The following is a 26,658-nucleotide window of genomic DNA, read 5'->3' as shown; positions in this document are numbered from 1 at the left end:
GCTGTGGAAACTCACAAACTTCTAATGCTTCTTTGAACACAAGTAACGCATGCTTGTTGCACACACATTAGGAAGCACAGATGAGCAGAAGAGAATTAAAAATTGCCCGTGATTCCACCCGGAGATGATCATTGTTTTATGCCTTCACTCCGTGTATTCAGCCATTTGTCATCAGCTGTTCACACTTGTTAGTGCGCTGCGAGCATCGTTCAGGGCAAAAGAGCCATTTCCACACCATTTTCTTTAATGACAGCCCAGTGTGTGAGGTGGTCATTTCACCAATTTTTTCACGGTAGTGCCATCGGGGCTGCTTCCTGTATCATGAATAACGTTGCCAGGATCATCTTCCATCCATTTAGCAATATTTTCCCCGACTGCTCAGCTACAGGCACCCTCTGGGTACTGGGCTTACAGCCACTGACAAAACAGAGGCCTGTGCAGACACATCTCTGGGCATATTCTTTTCTGTTTTTTTTTTTAACATCTTTATTGGAGTAGAATTGCTTTACAATGGTGTGTTAGTTTCTGCTTTATAACAAAGTGCATCAGCTATACATGTACATATAACCCCACATCTCCTCCCTCTTGCGTCTCCCCCCCTCCCACCCTCCCTATCCCACCCTTCTAGGTGGTCACAAAGCACTGAGCTGATCTCCCTGTGCTATGCGGCTGCTTTCCACTAGCTATCGATTTCATATTTGGTAGTGTCTATATGTCCAGGCCACTCTCTCACTTCATCTCTGGGTATATTCCTGATAGTTCTTTCAGCTGATGACTGGATGGGACATTGCTGGGCACAGCTTTGCTGGGATTCACTCTCCCAAAGGATTGTGCCCGTCTCAGTGGCCCTTCAGAAAGCCGCTCTGGACAAAGCCCTGTGGCCTCTGTGCTCCAGAATGACCTGGCATAGGCGCAGGCATGACCCTAGGAAACAGAGCAGGCCCCAGCGGAGTCTGGCCGCACTCCGGGCCAGACTTTCACGGGGTGGTTGTTTTCCCAGGCCCCAGATTTGGCGGCTGCGTCTGGGCGCAGGATGTAATAGTTGAAATTGGGCCATCCTAGATAACCCAGAGGTACTGAGGTGCCTTCCCCACCCAGCTCCAGAGGCAGCCCTCCCAGAAGCATCTGGGTAGGGGAGAGGGCGCCCAGGCTCCCACCCCAGGCCGCTGGGAGCGGGTCCGGACCAGGCCCTGCCCCCCACCCCACAAACCCCACCCCCAGCCCAGGCCTCCGCCCCTGCCCCGGCCGCGCTCCGGCGGGTGCCCAGGTAGCCCAAACCTGTCGGGCCGGTTTCGAGAGCAGCGGGACGGAGGCTGGTGAAGGATGCACGGCCAGCCCCGTGCGCGGCCCGCACTCTCGGCCGCCTGAGCCCCGTCCGCCCGGCCCGCAGCCCACCGGCCGACCCCATGGTGCGTGCGCCCGGCCTCCTGGCGGCCCTGCTGGGCCTGGGGCTGGCCCTGGCCCTGGCCCTGCGGCGGGTGGGCGCGGCGGACTGCGGGGCCCTCGGCCCGGCGGAGCGCCTGGCGTTCGCCCCGGCGGCCAAGACCCGCTGGCTGGCCCCTCGCGTCCGCGCGCCGGGGCCCCTGGACCCCCTCTACGGCACCGTGCGCCGCTTCCTCTCCATGGTGCAGCTCAACCCCTTCCCCGCCGGTGAGTGCGTCCCTCCCCCGGGCGGGCCTCGGCGGGTATTGGGTCCCCACTCTGCACCCTAATCTCCTCTCCACCGAGGGGCGCACCCACCGTCGGCAGGCACTTGGAGGGCAGGGTCCCCAGCACTCCCCAGCCCCATCTTCCTCCCCAGAAGGCCCGGGCACCCAGGGCATCACCTTCCTGTGTGACCTTGGCAAGCCCCTTTCCCTCTCTGAGCCGCGGTTTCTCTGTCCTAAGGTAGAGGAAGTTACAGGCAAAGTTCTCCAGCAGCGGGTTGAGCGTTTTCTCTGGGTCTGGTGGCGCCGTGCTGGCTGTGAGGACCAGGATGGGCAGCAGGACAGCTCCCAGCCCGTCGCCTGCCTCTTAGGGGAAGGGCTGCTGCTAGGCCAGGCCCCTTCTCTGCTTTTAACCGGGCTGCCGGCTTCCCCGCTGCAGGGCCTACCTGGGGGGCGCAGGAGGAGGGGGGAGCCAGGCCTCCCTGCAGACACAGCCTCCTGTAGCCCGGCTGAGGCACGAGGGCTCCGGGCTGTGGTGACACTGCCTTCTCCGAGGGTGCCGAGGTGGTGGGAGGACACCCTTCGGAGAGCCCACCTTTGCCTGGCAGCGGGGGTGGACGCAGGGGCAGGGCAGTCACTGCCCCCAGACCCAGCTTGACTCTTTTCCTAGAGCTGATAAAGGCCTTGCTGAATGAGCCATCCTCCGTGAAGGCGGATGAGGTGAGCGGCCGGGGGGCGCTGCCGGGGGAAGGCGTTCAGCGGTGAGCACGAGGGACCGGAGAAGGGGAAGGGCCTCGTCGGCTCAGCCCACTTGCTGGGTGTGCCCCAGGGTGGGGTTTCTGGCATCCCTTCCCCTTTTCCGTGAGCACTGCAGTCCGCGGGCCTGATTTCTAACCACGGCTCTGCCCTTCAGCGGCTGTGGGGTTTGCAGGGAGCCCTAGCCTCTCTGGACTTCAGTGTCCTTTGTTTGTAGGATGGTAACACGGTGCCCCTCACAAGAGTTAAAGGAGATGCGAGATGTGTGCATAGTGCCCCCGCCGCCCCGCCCCCGAGTGTGCCTCCCTCCCCTTGGGTTTCCCTCTAGAGTCAGGCGGGAGAGGGCTGGGATGGCAGGATCAGGACAGCCCCTCATGCCTTGCTGCCCTGCCCAGGTGGTGCAGTATGAGGCAGGCTACGTGGTGTGTGCCGTGATCACCGGCCTCTACCTCCTGGTGGTACCCGCCGCTGGGCTCTGCTTTTGTTGCTGCCGCTGCCGCCGGCCCTGTGGTGGCCGAGTGAAGATGGAGGACAAGACGATGGCCTGCGAGCGAGGCACCCTCATGGCCTTCCTGCTGCTGACCACCCTCGTACTGCTGTGAGGGGCGCCCAGGTCAGGCGGGAGGCGTGGGCCGAGTTCCAAGGTGTCCACAGGCATCCAGCCAGCCCCTTGCTCTTCCCCCATCCTTGCAGGATCGGCGTGGTCACTGCCTTTGTCACCAACCAGCGCACGCATGAGCAGATGGGCCCCAGTGCCAAGGCCCTGCCGGAGACTCTGCTCAGCCTCCGGGGCCTGGTCTCCGATGTCCCCCAGGTGAGTGCCAAGTAACCCCGCACGTGCCCCCATGAGCGCCAGCCATGGGTGGGACAGAGCAGGGTAGGTCCTGCAAATTCGTGCGTAGCCTGCGCATTAGAGAGGGTGCCCCTTCCAGCACGCACCTGACTGCCCCCTGCTGGAGAGTCCCTGTAATCCATGACGGCACCCATGGTATTCTCAGGACAGACGCCCAGTTGTGGCGGGTAGTGGGGGAATAAGGGCTGGGGAAGGGCCAGGAGCCGGGGTGTCCGGGGACAGGAAGGAGCAGCCTCGCGGCCCTGTGTTTGCCTAGGAGCTGCAGGCCGTGGCACAGCAGTTTTCCCTTCCTCAGGAGCAAGTCTTGGAGGAACTGAATGGTGAGGATTCCAGCTCGGGCCTGCCTTGGGGAGGCCTCTCATCCCCTCATCCCGGGCTCCACCTGGGAACACCCTCGCAGAGGCGGGGATAGGGTCCAGCTGGGGAGCACGGCGGCCGCTCTGCCGCAAGACCACCCTCCGGAACCCAGGGGAGGAGGATGGTTGGCTGGGGAGGCCCCTAGTCTCCTGGGGGCCAGCCCTGCAGACTGCCCTGCGCTCTCCAGGTGTCCACAGGAGCATTGGGAACACGATCCACACGCAGCTCCAGAGCACCGTGTATGAGGTCCTGGCCTCTGTGCTCAGCCTGGGCCAGGGTGAGTGTCGCTGGGGGGCAGGCCCCGCCCTCGCCCAGCCCTGCATTTCTTACACTGTCGGCGGTCCGCCCCTGACTTTCTCACGGCTTTATCCTAGGATCCCTTGTGGCACCTTTGCCCACTCCTGGCTTAACGTGCCCCAGGGCAGTTTCCATTATAACTACAGAGATTAAGGACCACCGGTCCCCTGGGTTTGGGAGGGAAAGATGTTCTGCCTCCTGCAAGGTCTCCAAGGATGCTGTAGCAGTGGAGACCACTCAGTCCAAATGTGGGTCTCGCAGCCCTGCAGGTCTCCGTGGACCACCTCCGAGCCCTGAACGCCACCTCCGTGGAACTTCAGGAGGGACAGCAGGCCCTGGCGCCGGCTGTCCAGGGGCACCGGGAGCGCCTCCTGGCCCTGCTGCAGGAGCCCAGCTGCCGGGGCTGTGCAGAGGCCCTGGACAGAGCCCACGCCTTGGAGCTGGGAGCTGACTTCAGCCAGGTGCAGGCCCAGGCCTGAGGCCCCTTGGGGTGAAAGGGGCTGCTCTGCCCGCTGCCCCAGGAATCCCTGGGCAGCCTCTGTTCCGGCTGTTTCCTGAAGCGGACTCCTGATCCCTTTCCCAGGCCTGCCCCTGCCCTCTCCACGCACCCAGAGTTAACGATGGTCATCCTGGCAGTGGAGTGAGAGCTTCCGTGGGCCACGCGCTGTGCCGTGAGCCTCGTGTGACTTTGCTTCTTGAGTTCTCACTGCCACCCAGGGCCTTCGAGGCTGTGCTGGTCCCCATCTTGCACACGAGGACACAGTATTCAGAGGCCTCTGCCCCCATCCTTCCCCAAGGACCCCTCCCAGGCCTCTCTGTGGACTTTGTCATAAGAAGCCCCTCAAACCATTTCAGGTGCCCTCTGTGGATGAAGCCCTGCATCGGCTGAAAGGCGTCCCAGAGGCCAGCTTCTCCAGCATGGTTCAGGAGGTGAGTGCCCGCCCCAGTCTACCCGATGGTCCAGGAGGTGAGTGCCTGCCCCAGTCTACCCGACTTCTTCGCAACCTGGCTGGGAACTCAAATGTGAGGGGCCTCAGTTTTTCTCTTTTGGGGTGGGAACCCAGTTGAACCTAAGACTTGGGTCACATCAGGGCCTCGCCTACCCCGTGGCGCCCTGGGCTGGAGCCTCGCGATGCTGGTCCTTGTGTGCACGGGGTCTGGTGGGGGAGGCAGGCCTGGAGCTCAGAAGGAAGAGCTAGGACCCTCAGGAGCTGGGGTCTGGGGATGGCCAAGGAGCGAGCACACAAGCTGAGCCCCAGACGACAGGCGGGCTCTCCTGGGTGGAGACGGGCTGTGGGAAAAGGTGCAGCATGAGTCAGCGCCTGTGACCCAGGGCCTGGAAAATGCCGGGGTTGGGGAAACGGTGAGTCAGTCGTGCTGGGTAACTAGAGCAGAGTGTTCCAGGAGGAGGGAAATAGGGCCTGAGGCTGGAAGAATAGACTGGAGCTGGACTTCAGGGAAATAGCCCTGGTGGTCCTGTGCAGAGTGGCTGGGAGAGATGAGAGGATGGCTAGGAGTCTACTGCAACAGCCTAAGCAAGAGGGGCGGGGACAGAAAGGAGCAATGTTTGGGGGAATTGAGTCAGGCCAGGCTGAGGGAGGGGAGAAGAAGGCACTGACTAAGAGAGCAAAGGGAAGCCTGTTTCCTGATGTCCTGGTCTGGGAGCACCGAGGGGGGATGCTCTCCCAGTGGACCTGGCATGCAGGGGTCCCCCAAGCTAGGACACCCGGGCGGACAGCAGGAGGCACAGATGCATTTGCTTCCGGCAGGAGAACAGTACCTTCAACGCCCTCCCGGCTCTGGCTACCTTGCAGACGGCCGACGTGATTAGAGGTGAGACCCCGCCCAGGGGCCAGGCTGGCTGCCTAGGATGCCCCCCAACCCAGCCCTACCGACGAGGCTTGTTGAGAGAGGAGTGGGGTAGTGGGGTGGGGAAGGTGCAGGCTGTCCTCTTGGCTGGACCTGGACAGAGAGTGAACCATCTCTGTGCATCCCAGATGTTCTTCCTGTCCATCCATCTCCTCCCTGGGCCCCTGGGGGTCTTCCCCATCCCATAAGCCCCTGCTGCTTTGGGCAGAGCTGAAGAAGGTGGTGGCCCAGCAGCCTAGAGAGCTAAGGACACTGGCCGAAGCGTTCCCAGGCTGGGAGGCGGCTGCTCGCTGGAGCCAAGCACTGGAGGAGATGGAACAGTGCAGCCGCCCCTACCTGAAGGAGGTGCAGAGATATGAGAAATACAGGTGCCTGGGAACCCGTGGGCGTGGGTGGAATGGGCAGCTCAGCTTCTCAGCCACCCTGGAACCAATTTCCAGCCCTCATCAACCCTCCTTATGCTAAGTCTCCGCCTCCATTTAAGCCAAGACCCCTCTCTCGTTGGGCCTCCGTGTCCCCACCTTGGCTGTGTGCCCTGGGGATCTGAGCCTGGGGACCCTGTGGGAAGTCACACTTCTAAAGCCTCAGCCTTGGGGTAGTGGCCCCACCCAGCCACTAGGTCCTCCACCAGCCCCTCCTGTGCCCACTACTGCCCTTTCCATGACGTCCCACCTTCTCTGTGGCAGGTGGATGGTGGGCTGCCTGCTGTGCTCTGTGGTCCTGCTTGTGGTGGTCTGTAACCTGCTGGGCCTCAACCTGGGCATCTGGGGGCTCTGTAACAGGGAAGACCCCAGCCACTCGGAAGCCAAGGGCAAGGCTGGAGCCCGCTTCCTCATGGTGTAAGAAGGGCTGGGGAGAGGGGAGGGTCTCTCCCCCTGCCCCCGGGCTGGCGCATTCCTCTCATGCCCATGGACAGCTTCTGGTGTAGCTGCAGGAGCGAGTCCTGGGGATCAAGAGACTGAGCTGTGGTCTGGCTCTGGGCTGACTTGCTGGGTGGCCCTGGGCAAATTATAACCCACCTGGGCCTCAGTTTGTATAAAAGGGTTGGCCTAGAGCAGGAATGCAAATAAGAAGCACTTCCCCTTCCCACACCAGTGGCAACTTTAATAATTAATGGGCACCTTTTCTCTCTGAGCCCAGATACAGCCTCAGAATCCTGCTTAACCCAGTGTCCAGGCAGCACTACCATTAGGAGGTGGCACCAGAGGTAGAATCTGTTTGCCAGCCCTGAACTAGATAGTCTCTAAGGCCAGGGTTGCCACATTCAGTTGTGCAGGAGGGTCACTGTATAAAGGTGCCTGGCCAAAGGGGTGAGTGAAATCCAGCCCATGTTTCACTCTCCAAGCCTCAAATCCTGGCATGGGGCCACGCCTGTCTCACAAAGAAGCCTTGGTCAGTGGCACAGGTCCTACTCAGATGCTGTAGGTTGCTGCCTCTGCTGGTGGGTCATGGCTGGCCATGCCAGGTGGCCCCGTTGAGGCTGAGCTCTGGAGCTGGTCACCTCCATGTGTCCTCGGCCCAGAGGCCAGCAGCCCTGGCTCTTTGAGCAGAACAGCTGTGCTCTCCTCTAGGCTGCCAGGGCCAGCCAGGGCAGCAGCGGTAGAGTGGGGATGGGGGAGGATGAGGTGGGGCCGGTGAGCAGTTCTGAGTCCTCTCTCCTGCCCCAGGGCTGACCCACTGACCATGCTGGCCCCGGGATGGAGATGGGGATGGAGCGCACGGTCCAGGGCATCCTCCCTCCTGTCTCAAGCCTGTCCCTCTGCCTTCCCCAGGGGTGTGGGCTTCAGCTTCCTCTTCGCCGCGCCCCTCATCCTCCTTGTCTTCGCCACCTTCCTGCTGGGCGGCAACGTGCAGACCCTGGTGTGCCGGAGCTGGGAGAGCGGGGAGCTCTATGAGGTGGGCCTGCCCCACTCTGGGGCCCAGAGGGACGAGGAGAGAGCTGTGGGCAGAGCAGGAGGTTTAGAAGGAAGTAGGAGCCCGAGGGGTTAGAAGGGAGAGAGAGACAGGAGGAATGATGGAGATGGCCAAGGAAAGAGATGGAAAACCACCAGTGAGAGAAAAGAGCCAGTGAGTCCCCGGAAGGCTGCCCAGGCCCCAGGCAGGGACCTCGAAGGATGGCCCCCAGACCTGAGGCCCTCTGCCCTCCTAACACTGAGTCTTGGAATTGGGGATCCTTGTTCCCTGTTGCACTGAGCAGGTGAGCCGAGATGCTGGCCTGGGTCCTCTGCTGAAGACAGGCCGGCCACCCTCCTGGAGAGTCACGGGGAGGGTCCCTGCCAGGATTTAGGGCCCTGGAGTGATCTGAGTTAGAGGCAGGTGTGGGCTGGAGTCCCAGGGTTGTGGTCTCTGCTGTGCCAGGGCAACGTGGGACTAGGCCCTGGGAAGCTGGGTGGCCTTGCCCCCCACTCCCCGCTCCAGGCCCGTTCCTCTGTGTCCCATCCCCAGTTTGCAGACACTCCGGGGAGCTTGCCGTCATCCATGAACTTGTCCCAACTTCTTGGCCTGAAGAAGAACCTCAGCGTCCTCCTGGCCTATCAGTGAGCGGGGAGTCTGGGCTGGGGGCCGGGGTGTGCGGAGGGGCTGGGGCGGGCATCCCATTAGGATGACGTCAGCCCCCACCTGCCCGCCCTCCTCTCATCTCTGATGCCTGTCATTCCTCCACAGGCAGTGCAAGCAAGGGGCTGCGCTCTGGACGGTCCTGCAGCTCAATGACTCCTATGACCTGGAGAAACACCTGGATATCAGCGAGGTGAGAGAACCTTCTGGAACACACTGGGGACCCTTCCTGCAGATCCCCCTCTTCTGGTCTTGCCTTGCTGGAGGGACCATCTCCTTGAACCCAAGAAGTCCACAAGAGCAGTTGAGGCGCCTCAGGGGCAGAGGACCCGGGTGCAAGCTCAGGACCTGGCCCAGGGCTAGAGCCCAGGGCAGCTTCCAGAGCGTGAATGCCTGGAGGCTCTGACCAGCTCTGAGCACTGCGCTCCCGGAAGAGCTGAACACAGGTGAGGTTGAGGCCAGGGTGGTGACAGTGAGTGAGAGGACCAGGGTGTGTGTCCTGACTGAGGACAGGCATCGGTTTGGATGCTGCAGTGGGAGCGGGGTGGTTGGCGAGGGAGTGTGACAGTGAAAACGATGGTGATGAAGTTGGGTACCACTGGAGGAGGGCTCCCCACAGCCTGTTCCCTAACCACTGGACTTTGTCAGAACTTGCTATGTAGAACTGGAGAGATTTACTCACACTGGCAAGAGACGGTTCTAGAACAAAGAAAAGGAAGTGCTCCTTCATGAGAGGAGACGTCCTTTGAGAACGTGGTTCTCCTAAGGGTGCACAGAAGCTGTAAAACACCCCCTCCTTTCCTCTCTTAACGCCTAAATGAGGTGGGAGGAGAGCTGCCTTGGCTCCCAGGGTCCGCCAGGAGCCCTTCCCAAGCATATCCTGGGAAAACCACATTTCTCTCACCTGCTTCTCCCCCCACCCCTCCTAAACTGCTAACTCCTGATTCTGCCTTGTCTCCAGAAACCTTCCAACTCCTCTTGAACCCACCACCTGCACCTAGTCCGCAGGCTAGCATAGCCAAGGGGTCCAGATTTCAGTCCCAACTCCACGCCTTAAACTATAACCTGGGGCAGTTTCCTTAATGCCATAGCCGTCTCCTCTTTCAGCGTCTCTAATCAGAAGAGAGGTCCACTGAGCCGGCACTGCCCTGGTGCAAGGCCACAGGGTGAAGGCTGGCCACAGAGGGCTGCAGCAGGGGGCCTGAGCAGAGGAGGCCCTGTGCTCTGCTGGCTGAAAGGGGAGGGCTCTCAGCCCTGGTCCAGGGAAGGGAGGGGTCCAGGTCACAGAAGAGTCTGGACAGACAGGGCTTCAGGTCCAGAGGGACTGGGCAGTCCTTGGGGGCCATCTGGCAACAAACCAAATGTGACCTTAGGAGAACTTGTTCTCGAAGGAGATAATAGTGAGCTGATGATGCAGAGATAATTAAGACAAGGTGTGCTTTCCCGGGCACCACGAGGACTCTGCCCGCCTTGAGACATCTCCTTTACCTGTGTGTTACTGGTGCCTGAAATGCTGCTCCAAGACCCCTGCCTCTGAGAGGGTGGGTCTTTTCTCCCCCTGGGGAAGGCAGTGAGGGATGGCGAGAGGTGAGCTGAGCTGGGCTCTGTACTCTGAGGCTCCGCCCTGTCTTCAGCCTCTCACCTGTGAAACACTGGGGCTGAATTTCATGCCCTTTAAATCTCTCCCAGCAATGGTTGGAAAATGTCGAGTCCCTTTTTTTTTTTTTTTGTGGTACACGGGCCTCTCACTGTTGTGGCCTCTCCCGTTGCGGAGCACAGACTCCGGACGCGCACGCTCAGCAGCCATGGCTCACGGGCCCAGCCGCTCCGCGGCATGTGGGATCTTCCCAGACCGGGGCATGAACCCGTGTCCCCTGCATCGGCAGGCGGACTCTCAACCACTGCGCCACCAGGGAAGCCCTCGAGTCCCTTTTTATTTTTATTTATTTATTATTTATTTTTTTAACACCTTTATTGGGGTATAATTACTTTACAATGGTGTGTTAGTTTCTGCTTTATAACAAAGTGAATCAGTTATACATATACATATGTTCCCATATCTCTTCTCTCTTGCATCTCCCTCCCTCCCACCCTCCCTATCCCACCCCTCCAGGCTCGAGTCCCTTTTTAAACTGTGCTCTGTCTTAGAAATGCGATTGGGTCTATTCACTCATTCATTCATTCACTCATTTTTACACATTCGACAAATTTGTACAGCCCCACCACGTAGGAGCCTCTGCTCTAGACGCTGAGGGTTCAGTAGAGTGGGCAGGTGAGGTGCGGTTCTCATGGAGCTGATGGCAGTAAACTAGTACCCAGATAAGTAAATAGCACACAGGTGCTGTGAAGACCTTATCACAAGGTGACGTGATAAGGATGGGCCGGGGAAGCTCTTTTTGTTCTGCGTGGCCTGGGAAGGTCTGTGCTGCTGTCCAGTAGCCAGATAGGCGCTGGAGGAGAGCTGGGTCTCGGTGGGGGTAAGGTGGAGTTGGGGATGGGTGGGGAGCAGAGGCCTGCTGGGAGCCTGTCTGGGGCTGGGAGTGTCCAGGGTAGGGGCCCTGGATATCCAGAAGGAGGGCCCTGAGGGCCTGCTGACCCCTCACTTAGGATAGCAGCTGTGGGGTCCTGGCTCACCCACAGAGCACGGCTCCACCCTGCTCCCTCCCTCCCAGTACACTGCCAAGCTGCAGCAGGAGCTGCAGAAACTCAAAGTGGACGTGAAGAATCTGGACCTGCTGAGCCCAGCCGCCCGCCAGGACCTGGAGGCCCTGCAGAGCAGTGGGCTCGAGCGCATCCACTACCCAGGCTTCCTTGTTGAGGTCAGCAGTGGGCACCTCAGGCCAGACCGCGGCAGAGCAGAGGGGCCCGCAGAGGAGCTGGGGGTCGGGGAGCTGTCTCACCTTGTCTTGGCCCTCCACCGTCCCTGGACCCCTCCCCCTCCACATGTCCCTGGGGCCTCTTCTGCCGGGGGTGTCTCCAGACCACGTGTCCCAGCTGCCAGCACCTGGGCTGGGCGAGAATGAATGCGCCTCCACCCAACAGCGTGTGTTGCTGTCCGTGGTCCTGAACCCACTGCTGTGGCGAATGCTGGTGGGACGTCACCTCTCGGTTGGGTTACACCAGAGGGCGCCTCATTGTTTTTTCTTTCCTAATGGAAAGTGTCTCATACGTTTCACAATTTCAGGTCAAACCCACTGTGACTGATGTGTCACGATAGACTCCGCTGGTGTGGGTGCTTTTGCAAAGACTGGGAATTCTGGGGCTGGGGGAGCCGGGGTTCATCTCCTCTTGGCCTCTCCTGTCCGTCTCCAGATTCAGAAGCCTGTGGTGAACATCAGCGTGGAGAAGCTGGCCCAGGAGCTGGAGGGACTGGCCCAGACCCAAGTGAGAAGGGAGCAGAGACCCCACTTGGCAGGCTGGAGCCAGGGGCCTGGGAGGGGGGACGGGGTGGGAGTGCCTGGATTGGGGAGGGGACTGAGGGCCCCTGTCACCGAGGGCTGAGACTCTGGACCCCCGGCTGGGGTGAAGGGTTCTGTAGCATCAGATGCTACATCTGACATCGCACAGCTGGGCAAGCATCGCTAGGTGCACACCGCTTGTGGAATCTGCTGGGACAGATGCTGTGAGGACAGCTCGACGGATCAGATATCATGACAGTTGCCTCTAGAAGCTTCAAATGGACTGGGAAAAGTAGCACTTTGTATTTATAAATATAGAGAGTTTAAAAAGTTCTCTTCAAGACATCTCATAGACACCCCTCCCCTACCCCCCACGATGCGCAGAGCAAGCTAGGGCTGGACCTGGAACTTGGGCTCAGGCCCCCAAACCCAGATCTGGCCAAGGAACTTAAGGAGGCCTCAGTTTTCTGCCTCTGAGGCCAACCTCTGATTCCAGCGCTTTCCACATTCCTCCAGTATGTCTGGTTGAACGGTTTGGTGAAGGATGTGTCGTCAAAGCCTGGCTCGGCCCGGGCAGAGTGCCATTCTGATATGTCTCCCCTCAGGGCAATACTGTGCTGGTGCAGCAGCTGCAGAAGGAGGCCCAGGGGCTCAGAAACCTCCGTCAGGAGAAGCTCCTCCTCCAGCAGAGGCTTGTGGTAAGTCTGGAGGCTCAGGGAGTCCGGGACCTGGAGAGGAGATGCAGGCAGGGGGCAAGGAGGAGGAGAGGGATGCTGGGAACCCTCCCTCCTACCAGTTCCTTCCCCTGACCAGCCCTGATCTCTTTTTCACAGGCTAAGCTCAACCTCAGTGTCCATGCCCTGGCATCCTCTGCCCCACTTCTCCAGGTGGCTGCTGGGGATGGATGGGGTGGGGGGGAGCAGGTGGGCAGCAGAGGGAGCAAGAACGTGTGGGCCCAGCTGGCTTGGGACCTCACCTGCTCTACCCAGGCCCACTGGAAGTTGAGGGTGGGGTGGGAAGATCCTTGAGGACCGCCATATGTGTCCTCTGTCCTTAGGGCCTAACACCACCCACCCCAAGGTGAGTATGTTGTGTGTCGTACGTTGAGTTAATGAATGGATGACTGAAAGAGTGGCTGTTCCCTGACCGAGCCCCTCTCCTCTCCCCCAGCTGGAGACCTCAGATGTCCTGGACAGAGTCACTCACCTGAAAGGAGAGCTGCCTACCTGGGCCAGCCGTATACTGAAGAATGTGAGTGGGAGGATGGGGCAGGGCTGGGGGGTGGCTTCAGAGTCAGAGGTGAGTTGAAGGGTTAAGGCTCGCAGGGCTCCCACCCCAGGATTCTCCAGCCCTGCCGCCTCACCGTGGCTCCCAGGAAAGCCAGCTTGGCCTGTCCTGATGGTGCCAGGCATGGGGGGCAGGGGTGCTGGCCCTGGGACTCCGACCAGCCCAGGGCTCCTCTCTTCCCTGCAGGAAACTGAGTGTTTCCTGACCCGGGAGATGGGCTACTTCTCCCAGTACGTGGCCTGGGTGAGAGAGGAGGTGAGTGTGGGCTCAGACCCTCCTGGCCTCAGTGAAGCTTCCAGCGGTACCAGCTGTTCGACCTCCTCTGCCCCCTGAGAGCCCCTGGGGGTGCCCTAGGCCTTCAGGATTGAACCCAAACTCCCAAACCTGGCATCTGGCTGGCTGGGTTCTGCCCATCCCCCAAACTCTGCCATAGCCCTTCTCTGAGGCCTGAGCGTGGACCGGGCTGTCTACCACCCACACTGGACTGGCAGGGGTCTCGCTTAACCCTGAGTGTGTCTGTACATGCGTGTGCGAGTATGTGTGTGTGCAAGTATGTACGTGTGTGCAGTGCACTGTGTGTGTGTGCACACGTGTTGCCTCCCAGTGAGAGTGTGACTTAGACAACAGCTCTGGGCACACAGTAGGGGCTTAACCCAGGCTGGTGAACAGGGTGGGAAAGGCAGGAGGTGAGCGATGAGCTGATGGCAGTGTGTCCTCCCTTCTCTGTGTTGCCACATCCGTGTGTCTGTGTACAGCTGTGCAGTGGCTCCCCACTGTGTCCCTGGGCCTGTCTGTGTCCCTGTCAACCTCCCTCTGAGGTTGGGTCTGGGTGTGTCTGCATGTACCTGCCTCACGTTGACACCACAGGTGACTCAGCGCATCGCCACCTGCCAGCCCCTCTCCACAGCCCTGGACAATGGCCGTGTGATCCTGTGTGACATGGTGGCTGACCCCTGGGTGAGTGCCCCCCAGCCCATCAGGGCTCGTGGACGTGGAGGCCCCCACGGGAGGGGCAGCGTGAGCGGGGCCCTGCCCTGGGCCTACACCCCCGCCCTTTCCCTCAGCTCTGAGAATGCGTCCCCGTGCCCCACACTGAGTCAGCGGGGGGACTGGGGGTGCCCAGACGCAGTGCGCTGACCTCACCTCCTCTGCTCCAGAACGCCTTCTGGTTCTGCCTGGGCTGGTGCGCCTTCTTCCTGATCCCCAGCGTCATCTTCGCTGTCAAGACCTCCAGATACTTCCATCCCATCGGGAAACGCCTCAGGTGAGGAGGCTGCCAGGCCTGTGGGGTGCAGCAGGGGCCCAGGCAGGAGCCCTTCCGGCTGCTGGGCCCGGCCCCTGCTGCACGCCATCTTGAGACCTCCAGGCAGGGGAGGCTTACGCCTAACCCTGAAGTCACACAGTCTGAGGAGCTCCAGGGCCAGAAAGTTCTTCCATGTGTCTACCCTGAATCCTTCTTGCTGCAACACATCCACCAGACCTAACTTTTGGGCACCCTTGCTACCCCTGAAGAGCTTCTGAGGCAGGAAATTCCGGGCTCTGGGCTTGTTCCTGTGTCGGGGCTGAGGGCCTGGGCCTGGGGGCCGCACTCACTCACTCCCTGTGATGCTGCAGCACCAGCAGCTCTGAGGACACTCAGCCCTTCCACATCCCCCGTGTCACCTCCCTGAAGCTCTAGGACCGCAGTGAGTGAGTTTCCCCCTGCTTTACTCCTTGGTGCCAAGGGTGGGGCTGAGAAGGGAAGGGAAGGATTTGGGTTCTGGGGTCTCCAGGGCCCAGGAGAGCAGGAAGGTTCTGGGACTTGGCTGGGACTGATAGGCCTGAGCTCAGCTCCTCCCCTCCCTCCCCTCCCGTCCCCTCCCCTCCCTTCCCTTCCCTTCCCCCTCCCCTCCCCCTCCCCTGTTTGTTCTTAATCCACAACAGGGATATGGACGCAAGGTGATGCATGGGGCTGCCTGCCTTCCCTGCTGACTTTGCCTGGACCAGAGGATTTCTGTCGCTTTTGCCACCAGAGCCCAGGCTGGCATCCAGGCCTGGATTGTCCCCCAATTCCAGTTACCTGAGCCCATCTTGCTACTCCCTTTGCACCCCTTTCTGCTCACGACCCCTTCATTCATGCTCAAAAACACACTTACCTTCTGTTGAATCTCAGAGCAAACAGGTTCCTCCAGGTGTGTCTCCCTCATCCTCCTTGCTGCAATATATTAGCTCCAGGAAGAGCCTGTTCTCCACCTAGTGGAACCTCCTCTTCAGCCCCTTGGGCAGGACAGAGGCCCTGCCCAGCCCCACTCTGTCCCATCTGCCCCTCCCCCTGCCCATGCCTCCCACACGTCTCCAAGCTCCTTGCCCGTTTTCCTCCTCTCCTCTGACCCCCCACTTGCCCCACTTCACTCTGTCCCCTCCCCAGCCCTCACTCCCTCCCCCCAGGGAAGCCCTTTCCCCCCCTTTGTCCCCTCTTTACCTGTCCCCTTACTACCTGTCGGCCACAGGGACCCCTCCTGCCACCAAGCAGGCCAGGGGCCACCATGGCCTGGGCCCGGGCTGGCTGCAGGCTCTGCCTCGTGGCCCCTGAGCCCTCCGCTGCTCAGGGGGTGGGACCCTCCACAGACCCCGGCCTGGATGTCTGGCCCCCAGGGGGTGTGGGAGGCCCGTGTGAAGGCTGAGCCCCCGTCTGCACCTTGGGCAGGAAGTCACACTGCTGTCCCTCGCCTTAGGGAGCACTGACTCCCTAAGAAGGGACCTGGGATGTGGGCTGGAGCAGGGGCTCCCCCTCAGCTCCCGAGAAGGTAGCCTCTTCGACAGTCACCACCCAGCTTTCCAGGAGAGATCTGGTGGCCACAAGAGGATTTGGCACTGTGGCCCTTACCTCTTCTATCCTATGCCCCTGACTGGGCATCACCCCTAGTCCATCCCTGTGCCCTCCCTGCATGCTGGACCCTGAGTTCCAGAAATGGGGAGGAGGAGGGGAGAGAAGAGGTGGACAGGACGGATCCATTAAAGTGTTCTCACCTGGCTAAGTCTTGGCCTTGGATCCTTCCGCTCTCCCAGGTAGGGTCCTGGATGGGGTTGGCGCTTAGTGAGTGTTTGTGGAGAGAATCCAAGGCCTCCTCTGACCACAGGCATCCAGGGGTCCCCCCAGTAATCAGCAGGTGGGGAGTGGGGCCCACACTGAGAGCAGGCAGACTTGGGTTCACACCTGGCTCTAACGTTTGGTAACCAGGGCACCTTGAACATGATCCATGGGTCCCCTAGACCTCAGTTTTTCCACCTATAAAATGGGGAAAATAGTCATAGCCGCCTCCTAGGGTTGTGAATAATGTGACAGTGTGTGGAAATCCCTTGGCAGGGGCCTGGCACAAAACAAAGACTCAAATGCTGCTTTTTTTTTTTTTTTTTGCCATGACTGCTCTGGTCCGGGGGCAGAGCTGGGTCTGGGCAGATACAAGCGAAGAGGGAGATGGGCCCCTGTTCAAAGGAGCAAAGCCCTTCAAGATTAGAGTCTGCTGAGTTTCAGAGGGTGTCTATGTTTAGTTGCATCTTACAAACCAGCAACAAATTTGCTACTAGAAATTGGGATGGTGCCTACACAATGTATGGTCACTATGGCACGCACACTCTCAGACCAGCATCCTTGAATGTAGCACGATCGCCTCTTCTGGGCTTTTCCCAGAGGATTCTTGGCTTGCTTTTCATGTTGCCCTGTGTGGGGAACTGAAGCACCCTGCATTTTAAGAATGAGATTGATGGGATAAAAATAGAACTAGAAAATGATTAAAAAATCATTTCTAGTTCTCTATCAAAATTGCCTATCTTACCTTTTATGTATCTGAGCAAACAAGTATGGTTATTTTAAAGTTCAATAACTCCCTAATATGGAGCCTCTGTGAGTCTGTTTCCAGTGTCTGTTGTTTCTCTTGGTTTTTGTTAGTATTGTCTTGTCTCCTCACATACTTGGCAAAAATTGAGTGCCACACTTTGTTTTTTTTTCTTTTTTTTTTTTTGCGGTTTGCGGGCCTCTCACTGCTGTGGCCTCTCCCATTGCGGGGCACAGGCTCTGGACACGCAGGCTCAGCGGCCATGGCTCACGGGCCCAGCCGCTTCACAGCATGCGGGATCCTCCCAGACCGGGGCATGAACCTGTGTCCCCTGCATCGGCAGGCGGACTCTCAACCACTGCGCCACCAGGGAAGCCCAAGTGCCACACATTTTATATGAAAACCTGTAGAAATAATTTGAGGCACAGGATGAAATTATCTTGCTCCGTGAGGATTATGTTTACCTCGGGCAGATGCCTTGAGATCCTGCAAACCAGGTTGTTTTACTTTACTTTCAGGGACTGAGATGATTTGCAGTCCCTTGGAGCACTTGTCTATTTCTAGTTCATTCATATTCTGGGGATGAAACCCTCTGAGGTCCCAACCCAAAGCATGAAAGATTTGCCGGGTACCCCCTGCTCTTGGTGCGCCTAGTTTTGACCTCCTTAGTCCCAGAGGCTGCTAACAGCTCTGCTCAGCACCTTTGCAGTATCTTCTGGGCTCAGCAGACCCCCTAGGGAGAACGTAACCCCAGCTGCCAGCACACATCTCTGGGTTTCCTTCTTTTCCCAGAACTTGGCCCTGTGATTTTTTTACTGCCTTGTTTGCTCCCTGATACCCCTGAATCAAACTTTAAAAAATATATTTTTTGAGCAGCTTTTCGTTGTCCTCAGTTGGGAATTTAGTCCAAATTACCTAGTCCAGCATGATCAGAAGTTAATAGTCCTAAAAAATTAACTGAGTTTCCCCCTGTGAATTGGGAAAGGCTGCCACTCATTGAATTTAGTATCCAGAAACCTTGGCCTAGGGCACTGCACACGGACTTTTCAAAGGAGCTCAGTTCAGAGCATCACTGTGGGCTCTGGTAACCTGGAGGTGGGGTGGCACTCAGCAGGTGACAGACAGAAATAGCCACAGAGAGAAATATGTTACATATTTTCCCAGTTTTAAAATGCTGGGATCCTACAATGCTCATCCTACGTTATGTGTGAAACAAAGCCCCTTCGAGGTCACAGTCTCATCTGTTCTTAGGACATTCCCTGAAGCAGGTGGGGATCGTCATCCTTGTTTCACGGTTGAGCAGATGAAGCTCTGAGAAGCTCTGTGGCTGATTCAAGGTCCCGTAAGTTGAAGCCCCGCCAGGCCTTGATTCAGATGCCCTGACCCTGGTGGCTCTGGAGGTTTCCTCCTGGGCACGCTGTCAGCCGCGTTCCCTGTGGGTGTGTGGGAGGGAGGCTCCGTCTCCCAGAAGATGTGATCCAAGTGTCCTTGCTGTCCCTGTAGCAGGAGGGATGACAGATTGGAGGCCCTGGGAGTTCTGCCAGCCTGGCCATCCCAGAGCAAAGGCCATAAGCAATGAGTGGCAGATTCTGCCAGAGAAATGCTACGTGGGCCAGGGTGTCGGGTCCCAGGTGGCTGGCCAGTGTAGTTCTGTCTGGCTCCAGGTGTGCAAAGGAAGGGTCATACGGTTAGGGGCCTGCCTAGGCTCCCTGAGGGGACAAACAGAGTTTCATTTATTGAGCTCTGAGTATAAATCGGGAAGTGTGTTGAGCGCGCACATGTATTAGCTGCGAGATAGACACTGTTATTTACCTATTTATGGTTGAGAAAACTAAGGCACAGGACTGGATGCGGGCTGAGGAGAAAGGGCACAACTTACCCCAAAGAATCAACTGATAATGGGGGTACTTTATAATTCAGGGGATACCTGAATTCTCCGGGTGGTCAAGGCCAGTGTCCCTCCTACCCTCCTGGACCCAGGGCCTGTGCTCGGAGCTCCTAGTGCCCTGTCTCTCCAGACCTGAATGCAGGGACTGAACCAGGAGTCTGGTGGCCAGCCTGGGCCACACCCCAGGAATGCTGGAATGAAGCCTCTTCTCCGTGGCCCCTAATCCTTCCTTGCACTTCACGGCTGTGCCACCCCCCGGAGCAGTTAGCAGTTACCCATCTTACAAACCGCACTGCAGCACCGGGGGAGGGGAAGGCAGGGTGTGCACAGAGATGAGCCCACCCGGCCCCTGACTTCTGCCCAGCAGCAATGCACAATCTCAGCAGCCCGAGCCCTCACCATACTGACGGTACCCAGGAGTCAGGCTTTGAGGCTGGGGGAGAGATTTGGGGGAGGTGAGATGAGCCCAAGGGGAGGGGTGGGGGACCCTCCCTTCGCATCAAGCCAGAAGGAAGGGGCTTTAAAGAAAGGCTTCAGAGCCTTCCAGGTGTCCCCTGCAGTTTGAGAAATCCAGCGGACGGGTCCCAGCCCCACCTGCGGGGTCTAAAGCACAAGAGACAGGCTGACTGCTTTGCCGGCAGAGCCAGGAAGAAGGCTGCTGGCCCAGACAAGAGCCTCGTGGGAGGGAGGGTCAGCTGGAGGCTGCCTGGGGGGGTGGACAAGCCTCAGCTGTGCGGAGATGGAGCTGCCTGGCGGGCTGGGGCTCCTTGGCACCCCTGAGACCTATGTGAAGTACCCTGGTCAGGGGGAAGCTGCAGAGGTGCCCAGTGGTGGCCAGGCTCTGAGGACACATGGAGGCGCCCGCAGGAGGGAGAGGTATAGTTTCCAACCTCTGCCAAACCCAGGGTGACGTTCAGGACAGCTCCACCTGAGCTGGGCGGAGGCCTGGGCTGTGCAGCAGGAGGCCTGGCCTTGAGCAGGGCCCGGACCCCAGCTGAGACTGTTGTGTGAGGTGTAGTGGACCGCCGTATCTCCCTACCAAGCGGCATCCCGGGTCTGCTGGGTTTCCATCCAGCCGCCGGGCGGCGGGCAGCGGAAGAGGTTTCCAGGGCCAGTGGAAGACAAATAAGGCTGCATTCGGTGGCTTTCCAGTTCCACAGCTGTGCTAGCTCATGGTGACACCGGAGTGCTGTGGTGTCCAGGGGAGCACTGTTCCGGGGCAACAGATGTTTCTTGAACTGTGGGGAGGGGTTTCCACATGCCTGGTGAGACCCACCTCCACCCAGAGGGGGCCTTCCTCACAGGCAGGGGCTCTTGGTGGAGCAAGGGCCCAAACCCTGAAACTGTATTGAACATCTTTCTGTCTGTCTCTGTGTCTGCCTCTCTGTGCCCCTCAGCCAGGGGAAGGCAGAACCAGGGCCCGAAAGGGTCCGGAAGAAACATACAGACTGGGGACTCCATGGGGCCAGGTTTGGGGTACCGAGGAGGAGGGGTTTGAACCTGGGCCTGGAGTGGAGAGGATTGTGTGTAACAATTGAGGAAGGTCCGGAAGACCCCCAAGGCTTGTGGGTAGGGGTGGTGTGAGCCCCTCACCAAGATGGGATTAGAGTGAGGCCCTGAGCCAGCTCAGATGGCTTGCCACTGCCTCTCCTCAAATGCAAGCTACTCAACCTTCCTCCAGGCTTGAAATGAGCCCCTCCTTCCCCCTTCCACACTCCCGCATCCTCGGGCTCGCCGCTCTGCAGTGTGAGGAAAGCCACAGCTGAAGCCTATCAGGCTGGAGTTCGTGGCCGGCAAGGAAATCATCCTGAAGCCTTCCTTGATCTTTCTCGGGTTTGGTGCACTGCCAAAGAATCTCCGGAAACTCCCAGACATTCTCAGGGAGAGTTAGCCGCTGCCCACGTGCCCACACCACTGTCGGGCCCGCTGAGGCCCACATGGGGAGCCCTGCTCTGGGGTGTCCTTGACCTCCACGCTCTCCGGCCCTTTCTCATCCCTGCATTCCCCACAGGCCTGTGTGGGACCAGCTGGAAGCGCTCTAGAAAAGCCCCCGAGGGCGCTGGGGGAGGAGGGAGGATGGGGGGCACAGATCACGGCGGGGCAGCCCCCCATGTGTGTTTTATGAGGTGCACCCCCTTGGTGGCAGCTGAAGTGGGAGGTACCCCAGGCCCAAGGGCACAGGGGCCTGGCGGGGGAGGGCGGCTGCCCTGTTTTCTTGTAGCTGGAAGCTCATTAGCTTGTTAATTCAGAAGAAAGCGTCTCTGGGTAGCGGAAGTTCAGTCCTGACGCCAAACCTGGGGGGAGGGGCCTTCTCTGGTTCCACCTCCGAGCGCCAGGCCATACCTAAGGCCAGGCCTGTCCTGGACAGCACGACTGGCAAGTGTCCAAGTTGATGTCTGGAGCCTGGGAGGTTTGGCGGGTCTTAGCCATGTGTTTGCTTAGGGGTGAAAGGAACAGGCTTTTTGCACCAGCTTTGTCACTTTCTAGCCCATGACCTTGGGCAAATCCTTTAACTTTTCTGGGTGTCACTTTCATCATCTGCAGAGATAATGGCACTTCCCTGCCAAGGCCACTGTGAGGACTCAACATGTTCAGGGAACCCCTGCTTGTTCAGAGCCAAGGTCACCAGGTGAAAAGGCCCCCAGGCTCTCAAGGAGCTCAGCCTCTGAGCCTGACCCTGCAGCCGCCCTCACCTCTTCCAGGGCACAGCCATGGGCGGCGGAAGGGGGGCCGGGATCTGCTGAGTTCCTGCCTGGCACGAGGCCCAGGCGGTCCTGGAAGTCCAGCGGGGCCAGACACACGGGCTGCCTCCTGTCTAGAAATAGTCGTCCTCCCTCCATGGGCAAACAGCTCCAGACTATTTTCTTCCTCCCACGATCTGATCTGAAAGTTGGAGCTGATTGGCTGGCTCAAAAAAAAAAAAAACACCCAAAAACAAAAAAAGAGAAGGACGTGCAAGTGCTCTTGTGTGCCCAGAAGAGGGGGTGTCTCAGGGCTCTGTTTCCAGGGGAACCAGTGGCACAGGCTGGCTCCTTCCTCAGGGTGCAGAAAAGAGAAACTTGCCTGAGGTTTCAGGCACCTGGCTCCTGGCTGGTTTCCCTGGGGGCTGAGCAAATGCCCAGGAGTCTGCCCTCCTGAGGGGCAGCCAGGGTCCCCCCTCCCCAGGATGCTCAGGGGCCCTCACCCCTTTCCTCCACCACCACAACCCCCAGGAGGTCTGGTCAGGTCCCTCAGCTGCCCTGACGTGGTCCCAACCCGAGACACAGACGATGGGAACAGACACCAGGCTCCCTGGAGTGTGTAAGGAGCTCAGGTTTGGAGAGGGCTCCCCGACGGCAAGGCCCCGCGTGCGGTGAAAGGAGATAAGTAAGCGTGGGGCACCCGTGAAACTAGCTGAAGGACCCCTGCCTGTGACGCACGTGACGTGGCCCTGGTAGCCATCACCATCTCTGGGTGGTGAGCCCCCATCAGTGGGGCCATTGAGGGCCCAGTGCCCAGAGCGATGTCCCCATCAGGAGGATGCCCCGGATGCCAGGGGTGCTCAGGGGTCATCTGCAGGGTGGCTGGAGGGACACCAGGGAGATCCCCCTCCACGGCCCACCTTGACTGCAATGGCCCGAGGTCATGGGGGGGTCACTCCACCTGGTGTCTATAGGAACCAGTAGGATGAGAGAGGGGACAGCAAGGAGGGGAGGGCTGGCCTCTGCGCGCTCCACTGCCACGCCTCCCCGTGCTGGGACAGGAACTTGTGCCGGAGCTCCCTGCCCCCAGCCCGGGCTCTCGGCAACCCCCCACCTCTCCCCGCTCCAAGGTTGGGGAGCAGAGTGTGTGCTACAGACAGACGGGGCGGGGGAGGGGGACACAGAGAGAGAGAGACCCCTGGCGACAGGCTGAGAGGGCAGGGTTAGGAGTGGTTTATACCCAGAGAATAGGACGGAGAGGCTGGGAGAGAGACGGAAAAGATGCGAGAGGGAGAAGGAGAGACACACACGGTGGGAGGTTGAGCGGGGGAGGAGACAGAGCAGAAGGGGCGGAGCTTAGGGGAGAAGCGCGCAGGGAGGGCGGGTGGACAGGGGGCGGGCGCGGAGCCGCCGGTAACAATTACGTCTGGGTCCCAGCAAACATGAGGCAGCTGCCAGCCGGGCCCGGCAGTCCTGTTCTCCTCGGCTGCGCAGTGGGGAAGCCGGCAACAGTTTCCTCCGGTGCCCAGGATGCAGCGGGCCAAGGTAGGCGCCGGCGCGGGTGGAGAGCGGGAGCTTCTGGGGGTTGCCCCGGACCAGGGAGCCTTGCTGTGCCTCCACCTTTGACCCCAGCCCCTGCTGTCTCCTGTAGGGTCGCTTTTGGGAAAGTAAGTGTTGGGGTGTCCTGGCTGGGAGGCTGCCCCGTTTGGACGGCAGGGGCTTTAGGTATTTGTGGAACTGAAGCTGGACGGAGGAGGAGCTTGGGGTCAGCCACCTGGTTCAGTTAAGTCCCTGGGAGTGCTGATTCTGAGCCTGGGCCCATGGCCTTTTGCGTTGGGGGAAGGCTGAGTGCTGGGAGGCCGTGCCTTACGCTCGAAGGCTGGTCAGTGAGTGCATCGTCTAATTATCCAAGTAATTAATGAGTAGCCACTTCCTAAAGGGCTGGGAGACCCCTGACAAGGACGACTGTGATTAGTTCCTACTCTGTGGGGCTCTTGGGAGGTTGGAGACAGAGAGTGCAAGGAAAATGCCTGGAACAAAGTTCAAGAGATGGTAGCGAGGTGTTGGGAAGGATGAAGGATAATTAAATGAAGAATAAAGAGGGAAAGGAAAATACGCTAACCCCCAGAATAGTTAACACTCAGAACATCTGTCCTGATGTCTGGCCAGCTCCCCACGTGTTTGGGACAGTCTTGCTTTGGAGGGAAGAAGAAAGACCAGGATAAGATCTGGCTGATCGTAACAGAACAGATAACAGTGGTCTGAGCAAGGTTGCTTGCACTTATCTCTCATGCAGAAGTCCGGAGGGAGGCAATAGAAGGCTGGCACGGAAGCCCTACGGTCAGCAGGGACTAGGCTCCATCTGTCTCACTGGCTTCTCTTCTTGAGGCTACGTTAAGGTCCAAAATGGCTGCTGGAGCTCCAGCCAGCACATACAAGCAGCAGGAAGTAGAAAGAAGGGCAAAAATAAATCTCGACTAAAATCAGGGTTTTATGGGTAAGGAAGAATGGATACTGGGCTGGCATCTGGCAGTCTCCCCCAACTCCACCCTATCCCCCCCAGAGATGGATTCCTGCCTGTCTGTCACCCATGGGGTCTTGTGGCTGCTGATTCCAGGCCATACTACCCCAGAGCCCCAGGCCACCCCTGCTCTGTCTGCTCCCTTGCTCAGGGGTGCCAGGAGGATTGGCAGAAGTGCTGACAGGAAACCCTTCGAGACTGGCGACAGGGCATGTTGAGAAGGTATTTTCTCTCCAGGCGCCTTAAGTCTCTCCCACAACCTTCAGGCAGGGCAGAAGTAGAGAAACTTAGCACCTTGTTGCACGCACGCTCACATGCCATGTGCTCACTGCACGCATGTGGCACAGCTGGTACAGGTCACATGCATCCAGGGTCGCCAGTATGAACACGCAATGCACAGCCACGCCCTGTGACTGTGCCCACAGCTGCCTGTGCTGCACAGCCTGCGTGCACACAGAGGTGGGGATTTCCACAGAGTCAGGCTGCATGCAGGTGTGCACGCAGCCCACTCTGTCCACCAGGCATAGGACAATCCTCCTCCTCTTGCAGCTGGGCTGGCCAGAGGCTGGAGTGGGTCCCTCACCTTCTGGTGCTGGGCCAGGCAGGGACAGTGGTCTGAGGGAAGCCACCATTGGGTCCCTCACCAAGGTCAGCAGAAGGATTATGAAAATCACCTTCCCCTCTAGTGGCAACAGGGACTACAGTTCAGAGCACAGGCTGGGAGTTGCCTGACTCATCCACCCTCAGTGCCTGTCACTGTCATTTGTGGATCCTCACAATGTCCTGGGAGGGCAGGCACTGCCACTTCCCCTTTCACAGACACGAGGCTCCAGTGCGGTGGGGACGGGGGGTGGGGGTGGGGGCTCGTCCAGCCCAGCACCAGGACTTGAGCTCTGTGAACTCTTAGGAGAAAGGAGCAAAGAGAACTGCCGGCTCTGCTCCTGGGTCTTCAGGGAGTGATGTCTTCATGACCCAGCATGTCCATCGGGACCCGCTACCTGCTCCGGTTCCTGCCTTCTTGTGGGGCATTTGTGGGAGGTGGACCCTAATCTTCTCCCCTATTTCCAAAGTAATCAGAGCCCTGAACTGTACTGGGGGGTGTGGTGGCTCTGACTCTTCTCGAGGTGGAGCCTGGGACAAGGTCAGGGCTGAAGGGCAGGAGCCCTTAGGTGGCCACTCCTCCCTCCATGGTCTTTCCAGCAGGCTCTGCACCTGCATTATTCCCCTGGACCCCCAGGCAGCCCCGAGGTCGCTCTTGGTATTGCACTCTCTTTACAGATGAGGAAACTGAGGCCCACCCATGATTGCAAGCTATAAAGTGTTACAGCTGGGATTTGAACCCTGCTCTGTCTTGCTCTAAAGCTCAGTTGCCTGGGGCTTGGGGGGATGGTTGGGGAGGTCATGGGAGAAGGCTACAGGGAGAGAGGGGTGTGCCTGTGACCAGGCAGCTGAGGAGGTGCCCCATCCCTGTGGGCGCTGGCTCCATGGAGTTGTGGCCTGTTGCACCCTCCGAATCCTTTAGAGAGTGCACGTAAGTCAGATCCCGCCCCTGGCCACGTCTCCCGATTAGCCATGTGACCTTGAGCCAGCCACAGCCCCTTGTCTGGGCTGCAGATCCAGAGCTGCAAAGGAAAGGACCCCGGCGTTTCGAAATCAGGAGCCCTTTTCTCATCAAAATCTTCTGCAAGAGAGGGAGTTGCTTTGCCACCTCGGGCTGGCTTGGGGCCCATCTACTCTCCCGCCCCACCCCAAGGCATCTCTGGTGATGGCCAGGAGCGCTGCAGAGCCCTGAATGTGGCCTCTGTGAGGAAGAGGGGCAACCTTGGTTTCCAAGGCAAAGAAAGGAGAAGGGAAAGAACTTGGCAAGTCTTCCTTTGCTGGTCCTCCAGCCCCGGGCCAGAAGGAGACAGAGCAGAAAGGAGGGTGCAGTGTGGAGTGAGTCACTGTGTCGCCCTCCCCATCTCCCCATCCCCAGCTTGATGTTTCCCTGGAACGGGTGCATCTGTCAGCTGTGATCAGCCCACATCCTAGAGCGCCACAGAGCGGCCATGTGACGGGGAGAGAACCAAGGGGACCTGCAGGCGCCAGAGTTGGAGGGGCATTGCTGAGCTGAGCTGGGCAGGACAGCTGAGAGGGGCCTGTCCCATCTCCCGGTTGGCCCAGCCTCCCCGCTCTGATCTGTTGCCTGAAGTCTCTGCCCAGCCCTGCCCTCCCTCAGGCTGGCCCGCGCCTGTGCCGTGCTCAGCTAGGCAGAGCAGCTGCTGGCCTTAGCCGGCCTCATCTCCAGCTCTGCGGCCGGCCCCTGTCCTCCCCTGCTTCCAGCACATGCCTCCGGGGCAGGCAAGGGATAAATCCGAGTCCCGACTGCTGGTGCTATGCCTGGCCCTGTTTTAAGGTCCTCTCTTGGGACTTCCCTGGTGGTCCAGTGGTTAAGACTCCACGCTTCCATTGCAGGGGGCGTGGGTTCGATTTCTGGCTGGGGAACTAAGATCCCTCATGCTGTGGGGTGAGGCCAAAAAGAAATCCTCCCTCAAGATGGGCACTCTGGGCAGTGAGCCCAGAGAGCCACATTCTAGCCCCAACTCTGCCCAAGTGACTCCGTGAGCTCGGGCAGGGTCCATCCCCTCCCTGGGCCTCAGTCTCCCCATCTGAGCCTCAGATGCGCTCATAGCCTCTGCCAGACCCCCACTTGAGGTCGGGCCCTGTGCTGAGCAGTGGGGGCTGGGTGTAGAGG

At 59.2% G+C, this 26,658-nt stretch overlaps 2 protein-coding genes across 7 annotated transcripts in view; both read left to right on the top strand.

Annotated features, from left to right (window-relative positions):
* Positions 1-1,315: 1,315 nt before the first annotated feature.
* PROM2 (prominin 2) lies at positions 1,316-16,032 on the top strand. Of its 6 annotated transcripts, none has more exons than XM_060169164.1 (24): positions 1,316-1,650; positions 2,317-2,366; positions 2,798-3,000; positions 3,096-3,216; positions 3,551-3,575; positions 3,800-3,889; positions 4,171-4,370; positions 4,765-4,839; positions 5,679-5,742; positions 5,987-6,146; positions 6,465-6,617; positions 7,551-7,674; positions 8,224-8,315; positions 8,443-8,527; positions 11,007-11,153; positions 11,647-11,718; positions 12,338-12,430; positions 12,566-12,619; positions 12,903-12,983; positions 13,206-13,274; positions 13,887-13,976; positions 14,177-14,283; positions 14,634-14,708; positions 14,943-16,032. In XM_060169164.1, exons 1-23 carry the CDS (start codon positions 1,407-1,409, stop codon positions 14,695-14,697), a joined length of 2,463 nt encoding a protein of 820 aa, XP_060025147.1. In that variant the 5' UTR covers positions 1,316-1,406; the 3' UTR covers positions 14,698-14,708; positions 14,943-16,032. The 6 variants fall into 6 exon arrangements, with proteins under 6 accessions (XP_060025147.1, XP_060025146.1, XP_060025144.1 ...); XM_060169163.1 differs by having other exon boundaries at positions 3,512-3,575; positions 13,914-13,976; XM_060169161.1 differs by having other exon boundaries at positions 3,512-3,575; positions 14,634-14,704.
* Positions 16,033-22,874: 6,842 nt separating this feature from the next.
* KCNIP3 (potassium voltage-gated channel interacting protein 3) overlaps positions 22,875-26,658 on the top strand; it is a 90,531-nt gene continuing 86,747 nt past the window's right edge. The window contains exon 1 of the mRNA XM_060168557.1: positions 22,875-22,948. Within this exon, the coding sequence (XP_060024540.1) occupies positions 22,934-22,948 (15 nt within the window). The 5' untranslated portion in view covers positions 22,875-22,933. The remainder of the gene's footprint in view (positions 22,949-26,658) is intronic.

The sequence above is a fragment of the Lagenorhynchus albirostris genome, chromosome 13 (genome assembly GCF_949774975.1).
Source record: "Lagenorhynchus albirostris chromosome 13, mLagAlb1.1, whole genome shotgun sequence".
NCBI lineage: Eukaryota > Metazoa > Chordata > Mammalia > Artiodactyla > Delphinidae > Lagenorhynchus > Lagenorhynchus albirostris.
Note: the sequence above shows the minus strand (reverse complement) of the source record. Positions and strands in the feature narration are given on the sequence as shown.

Excerpts from the sequence above, each read along its gene's own strand:
- PROM2 (XM_060169161.1), top strand. The coding sequence starts at position 1,407 with ATGGTGCGTGCGCCCGGCCTCCTGGCGGCCCTGCTGGGCCTGGGGCTG. Across the intron at positions 3,576-3,799 it reads AGTCTTGGAGGAACTGAATG|GTGTCCACAGGAGCATTGGG; the intron begins GTGAGGATTCCA and ends TGCGCTCTCCAG. Across the intron at positions 12,984-13,205 it reads CCAGCCGTATACTGAAGAAT|GAAACTGAGTGTTTCCTGAC; the intron begins GTGAGTGGGAGG and ends TCTTCCCTGCAG.